We start from the raw sequence: 14,092 nt of genomic DNA, 5'->3' as shown, positions 1-14,092 counted from the left end.
AATAACTTTTCACATACAATTATATTAATGTACTATACATTAACTCAAACCAAAAAAACATTTTTTTTTAACTTTATTTTCCATTAAAAATTAAAACAAAGTTTTTTACTCTACTGATAAAAAATTTATCTCAAAACTAATGCGGCTTTCATGATCATTGACTTCCAAAAAAAAAAACTTATTACAATAAATGTGACATTTGTATGTATTTTATGTTTAATTTTATTGTATAGGCAAAATTTCAAAAACCGTATATAAACTTAAAATAAAAGATTGCATTTATCAAAATTGGAGTGGGAACAATGGCCCATACTGCACCGTAGATCCGTCCATGACTATATGTGAGTGTTACATCAGAAAATCCGCCGACACTAATCAACCTCTAATCCATTACGAGATACTTGAATACAAAAAGTGTTGTATTATCTATAAATTGGTAATATGTTTCAATAAGCCGAATATCAATATGAATCCCGATATCACTTTGTCCAGGTATTACAAAATTTGTATTGAGATATTCTAACTCATCTACTCTTACTAACACGAAGTGTAAGGACAGACCTTGTCCTACTTTCACTCTACTCTTTTCATTTCAATGCTAGCTCCATTGCAGTTAGATTGCTCATCAGTAAGGACTACTAATGGACTATCAGAACGAAGTGAGGGATTGGACAACGAACGGGACAACTAGCTAATTGGGGGACGGAGGGACAGAAAGAACTCTTCAAGAAAAATCAATCTTTAAATTAAAAAATACGAGTAATAATATCGTTCATAGGAAATTTGATAAAAGAGTTTTAGATTTCATGTTGAATTCTTTTTGTGTTTTCCAAATATCCCAATTACATGCTATAAGGTAGTTTCATTTACCTAGCTTAAAGTTTTGGATAAATATGACATCTTATAGACCAAACAATATATCGGTAAGACCAGTAAATATCAACATATACAAGTGATATAACATATCAATTCTAAGTTTTTTTATTTTTTTTGAAAGGTAACTTTTATTCACTAACACCCCCAAAATGGCGAATGAAAACACAACGTACAGGAGAATCAAAATTACACCAACTTTCTCAAGAAATGTTGCTTTTTTTTTGTCTACTGGAATACCATAAAAACCCCAATGCTTTAACATTTGCACGAATCACGACCTTCTCTTTGTTGATCTTAGCTTTGCGGAACCGCCTTTCATTCCTAGCTTTCAAGATAACCCAACACGTAATTGTGACGACCCCTTTAAATACTTCTTTCTTCCTGTCCGATAAGCCAAAATACTCATGAATAGAAATGAGATCCTGCACATTGAATACATATAACCTGCTCATCTTAACACAATCTATGATATCCCCACACAAGTGTGGCCGCTTCACAACAACAGAGAAGATGCTCTAAAGATTCCTCCCTGTTAAGACAAAAAACACAATTCGAGTCCCCGAAAGCACAGTTTCTAAAACGTAAAGCCTTCATAGTTGGGAGTCTATCTAAAACACCCGCCACATAAAAATGTTACATTTTTTAGGGATCCATCTCGTCCATTTATATCCCACATAACTGTTCGACACCTGATTGCTTAAAAGGAACCTTTTGACCAGACTAACTGACATCTCTTTATTAGTCCCACCAATCCAAGTCCATCCATCCGAGCTGTTGGATAGCTTGACATCATCTAAAAGAGCCATAAGATCCATCAATTCAGATTTCTCAGAAGTGTTAAAAGAGGCACGCTCCCATTCCCACTTGTCAGCAAACTTCTCCCTACTTATATAATAGGTCCATTTTGACCCAGAACAATCCCTTTTATAACACCATTATTACTAGCATAGTAGCATTAAATACCATGAACGAAATAAATTAGTTTTTCCTAAACATATACCATGAACGAAAGTTAATTTCTTGAGGGTCAATATAGGAATTTGATTTACCATAATATATATAGGGAAAAGTGAATATAAGATTGTCCGACACCTAAGCTTAGGTGTGGAACCCCTCACATACTAATTTTTTAATATTTGTTGAATTTTAATTAAATCACTGCCCCCTGATTTTTATGGATTAAAAAAACAATATGTGAGTGTTACACCTAAGCTTAGTTACCTAACAGTCTTATATTCTCATCCCTATATATATATATATATATATATATATGTTTTAGGTAAAATAGAACAAATATTAAAGTAAAACAAATAAAACAATAGGTTTCTCTTCACTAAAAATCATCGTGTATCATTAAAATCATCGGACATCAATTGTTTCATGAATCTTCGTGCATCAATTTAACCATGATCTAATGGTCAAGATCTTGTCTTATTTGTTATACTTTAATACTTGTTTTACAATACCCAATCCCTATATATGTTTTAGGTAAATATATAGGGGACAATAAAATAAGAAAAGTTTTAAAATAAGAACGGTGAGAACACCTTAAAATCATCATTTTGATGCATTAAAAGTCCATAAAATTGACATAGTGCATAACTAATTATCATTATTAAAGTGTTTAACAACACATTGGCCTGTCAAAATCAAGAAAATCATGTTTTTTGTTTTGTGCATCTATCTTGGATACATATTCTTCAAAATGATGCATCCGCCAAAAAACGTGATTTTTTTTATTTTGACGGATCAATGTGTTGTTAAACACTTGAATAATGATAATTAGTTATGCACTATGTTAGTTTTATGGACTTTAATGCATCAAAATGATGTTTTTTAAGTGTTCTCACCGTTCTTATTTTAAGACTGTTCTCACTGGAGTGTTATCCATACAGGGGACAATCATATATATATATATATATATATATACCGTGAATGTTGACAACCTATGCTAGCTAGGTTCTCACTATGTGTACCGTGTACGTCATTAAAAAAAAAGGGTGTACTATCTTGAGGTTCAATATGGGAATTTGATTTACAATCACATCAAACCCAAAATCTGGAATTTAGAATTTTGGTTTTGGTTTATCTTATACTGACTTAGCCAGACAAGGAAAATTCGTCTATCACAATATTTCATTTTCTTGACCGACTATTTCTAGCCCAAACAAAGGGAAAAAAAAAAAAAAAAGAGGCAGTGATCGAGACGCGTTAGTTGTAACGAATTTAATTAATTTGCTAGTCAAAGGCTATCTCAAATTAATATTCGGAGTTTAACACAAATCTAGACTAGATAAGATAAGATGACACGTTCATGAATTTGGATCCGGAAATAATTAAAGATCGATCGATGATCTATATGTAAAAATTACGAGTAATTTTTTTAAAAGTTATATCTACGTACATGCAAAACCAGTCCTTATAGTAACGTAACTGCTCAAGATCACCCCTAAATTTAATAATCGATCTATTCCATTATTTTTATCCCAACTGGTACCATCTATCGTACGTGTTCAAGATGAGCAACACACAGCCAGTAGTGCACTCGTTGGCATTCAGAGTAATGCGGCTATGCCGTCCCACATTCCACGTCGAAACACCGCTCCTGTTTGATCCATGTGATCTTGTCATTGGGGAAGATCTATTTGACAGCCCCTCCGTTGCACCACACCACCTCCTCCGCCCTGGTCATGATCATTCGGATGAGTCCTCATCATCATCAGTTGGTGGATCAGATCTCACATACCGTAACCGCTTTTTCCTTCACGATGATTCCGATGCCATGGGCTTACCCGGCCTCCTTGTCCTCCCTCAGTCCTTTGGGTTAGTAACTAACATTCGTTTTTTTCTTTTTCTTTTATCACACACTGCATGCACACCATGCATGCGTGATCGAGCTAGCGTTCACTTCAATATGTTTTGCTGAGTGAATTCATTAGAAAAATTAATTATCAAGACTTTTGTTAACTTAAGGAATTGAATGGGTTCAAATACTTACACTAATTAAATCACACTAGAAATATGGAGAAAAAATGGGTTTTAATTATGCGTGTTGTTTGTTTGAAGGGCAATATATCTTGGGGAGACATTTTGCAGCTATATAAGCATCAACAACAGCTCAAATTTTGAAGTCAGAGATATAATTATTAAGGTCTATCACTTTTCTTTCATTAATTTCTATATATATATATATATTTGGAATATCATTCATCAATTAACTTGACAACTTCATTTGTAATTGAAGAAAATATTTACTAATTAGACAAGTACTGGAATTGACTTACCGCAGTCAGAAATACAAACAGAAAGGCAGAGGATACTGCTTTTAGATACAACAAAATCACCTGTTGAGAGCATCCGAGCAGGAGGACGCTATGATTTCATTGTCGAACATGATGTCAAGGAGCTTGGTTCACACACGTACGTACGTAGGTCATATATGATGATACATTCCTTATATACAGCATTTTCTTTTGTTATACATTCTTAATTTGGTCTAATTTCACCGTCTACTTATGCTTAATTACAATCATTAGACTGGTTTGTACTGCTCTATATTACGACGGTGATGCTGACCGCAAGTATCTTCCACAATATTTCAAGTTCATCGTTTCAAATCCACTCTCAGTCAGGACAAAGGTACTAACCGTCTTGTCAATCAAGCATTATCGGGCTTTAAATAGGGAGGTTTTAAAAGTGATTATATTGCATAAACAGAATTACAAAGTAAACGTTTAAATACATGGTTTAAACTCTTTTGGATTTGCGCTCTGAAACTGATTAGTATTTGACATTGATCTCAGTTATGTACTTTGTTGTGCAGGTTCGTGTTGTTAAGGTACGTTCATATTGATTAAAATATAAAGGAGGGTAAGTCTACATTTCGCTTATATTATGTGTGTATACATAACTAATGATACAAAGACCTTATCAACGATGAGGTTATAGCCACATAAGCTTAATTACGCAATCATTTCTACCAAATGAATCTGTCTCTGGTTCTGAATATAATGTGACTAAGCCAAGATACCTGATTTTAATCATCAACGTATGGTTTATCTATGGCTGATGTGTATTGCCTTTGTGTCATGTAAACAATAAGTCAATAACAATAGATGTGAATTTGTACATCATATGCTATATGTCAGGAAACTACTTTTTTGGAGACTTGCCTAGAAAATAATACAAAATCAAACCTTTTTATGGACCAAGTGGAATTTGAGCCAGCTCCACGGTGGAGTGCAACAATGCTTAAAGCCGATGTACACCATTCAGAAATAGGTGGTTTTACTAGGTGAGGCTACAAATAAGTTATCAAAAACTTCGTGTCTAAACAGAATCTCTCATCATCTAGATGAATGATTTTGAAGCAACTTCTAATTGTATTCATCGGTGTTGCAGAGAAATATTCAAACCCCCTGTTCTTGTTAGATCAGGAGGAGGAATTTATAACTATCTCTATGCGCTGAAAATGTCACCTCAGCCAACAAAAATTGAGGGGAACAATTTCCTAGGTAAACTCCAAATAACATGGCGTACTAATTTGGGTGAACCTGGCCGCCTGCAAACACAACAGATAATCGGCAATGTGAGTCAACCAACTCATACAATATCGTAAGAAGAGCATTATTTTCTCTGCACATGTCTGTCTGTGTGTGTTATAATGCACCGAAAGTATTTGTACATCTTTCTTATCATGAAGTATGATACAAACTATAATGCCAAATAGCGGACTATCTGTATACTATTTCTGAAAATACCCATCTTCTTATTGCCTTGTGAGTTCTCTTTGGTGTCTCTTAACACTACTTATCATAGTGTAGCCCGTCTTGCGGAAAGAGGTTGATTTGAAAGCTGTGCAAGTGCCATCTGTCATCATCATAGAAAAACCATTTCCCGTGAGTGTTTCTTTTTCAAGAAACTATTAAAAATTGTTTTGTGGCATTATAATTACCAGTTGATTACAAATCATTATGTAATGCTTCTTTAGGTACAGTTGAGTCTTACAAACCTGACCGGGAAGAAGCTTGGACCCTTTGAAGTTTGTTTACCGCTAAATGATTCAAAGGAGGAAAAGGCTGTTATGATTAGCGGACTTCAAAGAATGGTAAATCTTCGATCAGATTTCTTTGACTTGCTGATCTGTTTGTTTCAATAGATTGCACTTTTTTTTAATATCTTCTTAACTAGTTCTACTCATTCAGGTTCAATTTTAAATTTGTACCATTTACTTTTGCACTTTGTAGGCCTATCTTCATTTCGTAAAACCAAACCCCCCACAAAAAATGCCAAATGAATCTTAGCATGCTGACCACTTCTAAGTTAAATATACTTTTTAAATTTTTTTTCTTAGCATGCTGACCACTTCTTAACTAGTTATACTTTTTTTTTTTTTTTTCTTTTTGCAGGATTTACCTGTGGTGGAGGAATTTGCATCCCTGGAGTTTCAACTGGTAACTCACTACACATATCTTGAGTCGATGTTTTTCTATAACTTGCTTCAAACTAAAGCCTTTGTTTATGGGGAGAGTAGAACAGTCAAATATGTTGACCAGTTACGTTTGTTTTCAAAATATTATTGGTAATTAATAATGACATTTGATTACAGCTAGAACCTATATTATTAAGTACTAAATACTGATAAAAATATGGTTAATAAAGCAGTTTAAGAGGTTGTAAGCATCTTGGGTCATTTTCAACCCTTTGACCCATTAGAAGGTAAATATTTACATTTAACCCATTTCCAGGTAGTTTAACCAAAAATGTACTAAAAAAATGTTACTGTATATATGTTTTAACCTCTGGATGGCTTTACTCTCCATAGGTATATGTAAAGCCACTTACTTGAGTTTATGGTGCATAACATTATTCCATTTCTTGTCCTCTACGTGAATTCTCATTCTTCCGATCGGTTCTGCAGAATCTAATATCTGCTAAACTTGGAGTACAGAAAATCACTGGCATTACAGTGTTTGATACAGTGGAGAAGAAAACTTATGATGCTATGCCGGATATGGAGGTCAGTTTTATGCTCTTTTTTTTTCCTCGGTATTTATCATTATTATTCTCTTCCTCGATATTTTATCCTGCAACCTTTTGAATACACGCTTTCATATCAAAATGCAGTAGCTATTAACATCGTTGATCTAATTTTACAAATCATTCTAATTACACCCTTTTGAATACACTGCAGATATTCGTTGATTCAGACCTATAAGCTAACTTGTTTGAAAGGAGATCTAATGGCATAACCAACATGCATCTTGCACTTCCATGTAATCTTAAAGGATTATGACATGGCTGAAGTGTCACCTCACGTCTGGTGATGCCATCGGGCTGCATAAGCGTAGAAATGGGCTGCGTCTATGCTTGCAAGGACTCTAGGATAAACTGATAGGTTTTTAGGCAACGTACACATGTTTATCACTAGCCAATAAATGTTTATATCATGTATTGTTCACACTTCGCCATCGGATAGTATTGAATTTCTAGAAAGTGATAACACCACAAGATAAAAATAAAATTTTAACCAACTTGGTTGTAATCTTCTTTCATGGTCCAAACTGATGTTGTTGGTCTCAGTTTGGTTCTTTGGTTGTATATGGCTGATCAAATATTGAGACCAAAATTAAAGACGGGTTTAGATGTGTGCTTTAGAATCAGTTATCTGATACCAAATACGAGTAACTGACTAGAATCGGATGTCAAAGAGAAGCTATAGTGATAAAAGCTAACGGTGTTACTACAATGGTAAATCAAGGCTCATGAAACCTTCTCTATGCGACTATGCGTACAATAAATGATCTTAGGAGGTGACCAAAATGAGCCCAGTCCGATGCATTGCATATAACAGTTTAAATAAGTTTGGGTCAAATCGGATATGGTAAATGAACTTTGTGGATGAATATCAATAGGGTAATTATTAATTCAAAGAACCCGTAAATACAACAACATGGGTACCCAATCCCACAGGATTGTCATAACTTAGAACTCTTTATTAAGCTACGCTTTCTGAAACATACAAATTAAATAGTATCAAATTTCTAATCATTAAACCTCCAAAAAGTTTCAATGGGGGGTGTAAATGACGGTACCTACATTTTTGTTCATCAATATATACATTTATTTGTATAAATAAGTAAAATGGCAGTGTCCGTACAAGCAAGGTTCTATGGTGTAGTGGTTAGCACTCTGGACTTTGAATCCAGCGACCTGGGTTCGACTCCCGGTAGGACCTTTTTCATTTCTCATTTTTCATTTTTACATTATGAACATCATTTTCCACATGTGTGTTTAACAATGATATATAATATAGCATCTAACTTTTGTTTTTTAGACGAAAGATACAATTAAAGAAGAGTTAAGTTGAAGTCCTTTGCCTCTCCCTAAATGTAAATATTCTACGATTTTCATAAATTTTAGTATTCAACTATTCACGAGTCTTATTGAAAACACTGGTTATATATATATATATATATATATATCCAAAAAGGTATGTTAGTTTTTCATTTCTATAACTACTTGGGGCGTGTTTGGTTGACATATTTTAAAGGAATTTGATGAAATTGGAATGTAAATTCCATTCCATTTCATGTTTGGTTGTAAAAATATGAAGGAGTAATTCCTACGGAATGTAAAGATTCCTTCATTCATATGAATCAAAATCTTTAGGAGGGTGTAATGGAATTTAATTCCATGAAGCCTTGAATATACAAAATACCATATTAGCCCTACAATTATCATCTTCTTCAAACCTTCTCCACATACTCACTCCAACTTCTGGTCTACAACCACCAACCGCCAGAAACAGCCACCGCTATCCACTAGCCGGAAACTGCCGTCACCCACCCGCCAGAAACAACTCACCTTTCACAACCGGGAAAAACCCCACCACCCACAACCGAAAACAAACCTCAATCACCCATAGCCGAAAACAACCACCGCCACCCACCCCAACCGGAAACGAACCACCACTACCCACAATCGGAAACTTCTTTTTTCTCATTTATATATATATATATATATATATATATAAGATTTGATGGATAGATCTGTAACTATAACCTGATTATTTTTAATAATAATAATTTTAATAATTAGTAATAAATAAGAATAATAGGGTGAAGTTGTTGAAGAAATGATGATGACGGTGGTGGTTTCAAGTAATAGAAGATGAGGGAGTTTGGTTAAAGAAAGTGCACTAAAAAAAAGTGACTGAATTTTTTTGTTGGTCACCTATTTCATCATTAACATAAAATGAAATAGATAAAGGGTATTTGTGTCATTGACTAGCATATGAAATAATATTTTCCTTTTGAATTTTACCAACCAAACATATTCTTTGAATCAAATTTCATTTCATTTCATTCCATTCCTTTCAAAAACATTATGTGAACAAAACGCAACCTTGGTGTTTGGTAGGAGTGAATCATAAAGAATGGAATTAAAGGAGGGAATGGAAAGAGAATGGAATAATAAGAAAAGGAATGATTATTTTGTTTGGTATAACTAGAGAATCGTGACAAGAAACAAAGAAAAGAATCATTCTCTTGTTTGGTTATTTTATTTGATGGAATGGAAAAGACTTTCATATGGTTTTTTACTTATTTATTTATGTATAATCCACATTGATTTTTCAAGAGTTGTTACAGCTTATTTATATTAATGCACTTTTTTCATTATAAACTTTATTTTTATTAAATGTTTTTTTTTTATAATTAGGTTGCTTTATCTTATTATGAAATAACAGTGTTCCTAATTATATCAACAACAAATTGTCACAACATCAATTAATTAAATATCTTAAAAACAAAACATTAACATCGTACGTTATATTATAATGCATATAATAGCCATTAAGACGAACCATGCCATCGTTCATACTTCATAGTACTATCTACCATAGTTTACCAAAATATACATCCCCACATCAGTATTGTATCCTGAACAAAAGATTGTAACCATAATTCAGCAACTTTGAGGGGTAACATGGAGGAAGTTCAAAATACTAGTTTCCGACAAACATCTAATCCAAGGCATCATTTGCAAGCATTTGGATATAGAGAACTTTGTCTTGTTCAGATGAACGTAGAAATATGCGGGCCTTGCTTGTATTACAACCAATGATGTCCATCCCTTTAAGACGTTGATGTGCACTAATGCCCGGTAAACTTTGGATCTCCGTGATAACTTCTTCAAGAACATCAGCAACAATGGTTTCATGAGCACTCGCAACAATTTTTTCACCCAACGAACCAATGGAATGCTCGATTCTTTCTGTCAAGTCGCTCGAACATTCCTTGAAGATTTCACTGAAGTCGTCACTTTTGCTTCTCTTTCGTTTATTGCTTGCACTTCCCGCAACTCCACCAGATTGTGAAATGTCCATATCAACTTCGATGGGTGATGTTGGTGTCTCTTCTACAGCATCTTCTTCTCCAAGATCAACAGCATGAGAACCGGTAGCTCTATCTTTACCGAAAATGGTACAAAGCTTTTCATAAAAAGTAATGGCTTACCTTTAAAACCGGCAGCATTTTTATGAGTCTACAACAAACAAAAAAGTGCATTTTATGAGTTTTTGTTGCATAACATATAAAAAAGTTACTACTAAAAATAAATGTATAATAATAACAATATATAGAGGCCTTGCTTGAGCCTATATTAGAGTTGACTAACCTTGATGTACTCCTCCCACACTTGCTCTTCTGCATCAATGCAACCTTTCCCAGAATCCCACTTAAAGCCAAAGCCACTTGTACTAGTTCCTACTATCATGTCGTGCACAATGGTAAAATTTGACTTCAAAGTTTTCATTCTCGACTTGATATGAGGTTCAGCTTTAATGCCTGAGTTAGGCAGGCTTTTTTCCAATAGTTGTTCCACAGCTTTAAGATACCCGGGCTTGAATCCGTTATCGGCACCTGAATACTTACCAGATACATGCACTTCCATCAATGCATCGATTAGCTTAGCATCTTCCTCTGTAGTCCATGGTATTTTGTTTCTTCCTGGTCCTCTAACTACACTTGAATCTGCCATACCTATGGCTATATAATTGAACAAGAAATATAGTTGACCTGTTGGAAAAATTGTAAGAAATTTTATTGAAAATAACTTACTTGTACATTGAACCATATATATATATATATATATATGTGAATATCACAATAATGGAACATACATCAGTGGTCACAAAAACATACATTCAGCTTCTATTCTTAACTAGAGAGTCACAAAAATACAATTTTGGCACTTACTAATAATAAGAAATCTAAACATACAAAAATCACACTAATGAGCGCGCCTTGCATTCCATTCAGTAAACATTGCGTTTGCAAGATTATCCCTATAATCACTCCATACTTGTGAAGTCTCCACGGTTGTAATAACATTATTGTGATCATTTATAGGTTGTGTATGATTAATTGGCACTTCGTGCTCTATAGGGTCTTCTGCCATTGTTGCACGGATGAAATTATTTATCAAACAACAAGCAATTATTATTCGTGACATGGAATCATGTGGATGGAATGAAACATCACGCAAAATTGCCCATCTATTCTTAATCAACCCGAAACATCTCTCGATTACATTCCTTGCTTGTGCGTGTCTCATGTTATACAATTCTTTTGCTGTTGTAGGCGGATGATTCCAATCATTAAGATGGTACCGTTGACCTCGATAAGGACTTAAAAAACCTTCACAGTTCATATAACCGGCATCACAAAGGTAGTAATTTCCTATTAGATCCAATGAAACATGTCTTAATTAGATTGTTACTCATAAAGATGGTTGTGTTTTATTTTATATGTATCATAACATACCATGAGGTACTTTAAGACCGTTTGGCCTAGTAATAGCATCTCGAAGTACCCGACTATCAGTTGCAGAACCCTCCCATCCCGCCAACACATATGTGAATTGAAGGTCTCTTGTACAAACACCAAGGACATTTGTACAGATCTCACCCTTTTGGGACCGATAAGGTTTTCGATCACTAGCCGGGATCCTAACTTTAACATATGTTCCGTCTAATGCTCCTAGACAACCCTTCAACCAAAAACAAAAATAGATATATAACAACAAGCAAAATGGGGACTAGTATAAAACCCGGATAGTTTTAGAGATAAATTCATAACCGACTAACCTTAAACCATTTCCACCTCTCGTCTATTTCATTGTCTGGAATTGGTACCGGTTCTTTATAAAACTCTTTGTGTACTCGACATACCGCTTTTAGCACTAACTTGAAATACCGACATATAGTTTCACCAGACCTTTTGAACATGATACCTATGTTCCGATTTTTTTCATTGTGTGCAAGTGTGTGTAAAAACATAGCTACTTGTTCATCGACTAACATATTTTTGCTATTACTTAACCCCCCTCTATTTTCAAGAATTTTACAAAGTTTTGTAAAAGTGCATATATCCATTCTTGTAGTGACTACACTCGCAACATCACTTGCATATACCATTCTTATCATATTCTGACCTCTTTCATAATAACTAACAAAATATTTTTGAACTTAATGTTCTTGACTCGATGACATGATTCATGGCAGCACCACACAACAAAAACCAACGTGCAGAAAAATACATTGCGTGATATGCTCCTAAAGTGGCCATCATAGCAGCTTGCCTAGTTTGGATTCTTCTCTGAAAATAATTTGTTCTTGCCATCTACATAATACCCAAATTACAAAGACCAAAACTAAAAAATGAAACTTCGAAACATGTAATAAAAATATACTTATATAGTTTTTTCTTGCAAAATTAAAATAGTATATTGTTTCATGTAATGATGTATAGCTTCAGGATAACTAGAATCATGTAATAATAAACTTTTTTTTATTTACATGACTTACTCGATCAAAATAGTAACAAAATAATATAAGAAGTAGTAATTACAACTAGTGATTACAAGTAGTGAAGTGATAAAAAAAAAATGATAATATAAAGAAAGAATAATAAACTTGATAAAGTTTCAATCCTTTGTAAGAAGATTCACCGCTATTTTGTTTGAAAGAAGATAGGAAGAATCAATAGAATACCTTGTGTAAGATCTGATGATATTTTGATGATGATGATGAAAAAACTTTTCAAATTTCAATCGTCATATCTAGGGTTTGAGAAAGCATTTTGATTTGGGGATAATGTGAAACTCATATTTTATAATTGTTTTTTTAAGGCATAACTTTGATTCTCTTGATTTTACAAAGGGGTAATGGGTGTAGTTAAAATATTGATTCTTCCCCTTTCTACAGCTTTTTAGAAAGAATAAAATTGGTGGAAAGAGAATGCCATTTTTATTCTCTATTTCCATTCCTTCTATCCACCAAACAAAAGAAAAACCCCTTATTTCCATTCTCTCTTTTCCATTCACATGTACCAAACACCCCTTTAGGAGTATGATATAATAAGTATGATTCCATTACTGTGCGAGTGTGCGTGTTTTGTATTTGCCAAATGCAACTAGCCACAAAAATTTTCTTTGAAAGGATTGCCAACTACACGGATGTATAAGCTAACCTAGTCATATAATAAATGACAAGTCTTTTATGTAAACGTACCCCAGACAAATTCATTGGTTCGAAGTCACCCACATAACACACATATGGCTCGTTGGTTAATTAATACTACTCCAATAGTAACTAAAAATCTAAATGGACCCCCATCATAATAATTCAACATTTAAATTAAATTTTTTTTTTTTTTTGGGATCGAAATTCAAGATTTAAATGTGTATTTGGGACCACTGGAGACCATCTCCTCTACCAGCCAATCTGAAAAAGAGCATATCTAGATGGGTCAGACGTTTGTGTTTTTCTAAATAAAAATATATATATTTTTTTATTTTGAAAAGTAAACTTTATATTCACACCTACTCCGGCAATGACGAAACTTGAGCTATTGTTTTGAAGGGATAAAATATACAAATTTTTATTTGGAGGGTTAAAGCTAAGTTTCTATTACATTTCATAGTATAAATTGTAAATTTATAAATAAATTTAGACATAATAAAGTAAATTTTGGAGGAGCTACAAACCCCTTTGGTCTTAATGAAGTTTCGTCCATGTACCCCGGTAAATCACCGGCGGTATATAGTACAAGATTTACAATAACTTAAATTTACACTAATTTCCCCAAGATATACTATGATGCTTCCCTCTATTCTTATATCACAAAAAACCCAACGACTTAATTTTTTGTAT

At 33.7% G+C, this 14,092-nt stretch overlaps 2 protein-coding genes and 1 non-coding gene across 3 annotated transcripts; 2 read left to right on the top strand and 1 right to left on the bottom strand.

Annotated features, from left to right (window-relative positions):
• The first annotated feature begins 3,394 nt into the window (after nt 1-3,394).
• LOC122590481 (trafficking protein particle complex subunit 13-like) lies at nt 3,395-7,170 on the top strand. The gene is made up of 12 exons (XM_043762684.1): nt 3,395-3,699; nt 3,943-4,027; nt 4,166-4,296; nt 4,413-4,515; nt 4,700-4,714; nt 5,025-5,170; nt 5,278-5,464; nt 5,700-5,774; nt 5,867-5,983; nt 6,285-6,329; nt 6,797-6,895; nt 7,070-7,170. The coding sequence occupies exons 1-12, from the start codon at nt 3,395-3,397 to the stop codon at nt 7,091-7,093; spliced, it is 1,332 nt and encodes a 443-aa protein (XP_043618619.1). The 3' UTR covers nt 7,094-7,170.
• Nucleotides 7,171-8,041: 871 nt separating this feature from the next.
• On the top strand, nt 8,042-8,113 carry TRNAQ-UUG. Its single transcript has one exon. It is a non-coding gene; the product is annotated as a tRNA-Gln (tRNA).
• A 3,056-nt stretch (nt 8,114-11,169) lies between these two features.
• Nucleotides 11,170-12,355, bottom strand: LOC122592245 (protein ALP1-like). Its single transcript, XM_043764438.1, has 3 exons — nt 12,026-12,355; nt 11,703-11,928; nt 11,170-11,618 (listed from the first exon to the last, which is right to left on the bottom strand). The coding sequence occupies exons 1-3, from the start codon at nt 12,353-12,355 to the stop codon at nt 11,170-11,172; spliced, it is 1,005 nt and encodes a 334-aa protein (XP_043620373.1).
• Nucleotides 12,356-14,092: the final 1,737 nt, after the last annotated feature.

This window comes from Erigeron canadensis, chromosome 3 (genome assembly GCF_010389155.1).
Source record: "Erigeron canadensis isolate Cc75 chromosome 3, C_canadensis_v1, whole genome shotgun sequence".
Lineage (NCBI taxonomy): Eukaryota > Viridiplantae > Streptophyta > Magnoliopsida > Asterales > Asteraceae > Erigeron > Erigeron canadensis.
Note: the sequence above shows the minus strand (reverse complement) of the source record. Positions and strands in the feature narration are given on the sequence as shown.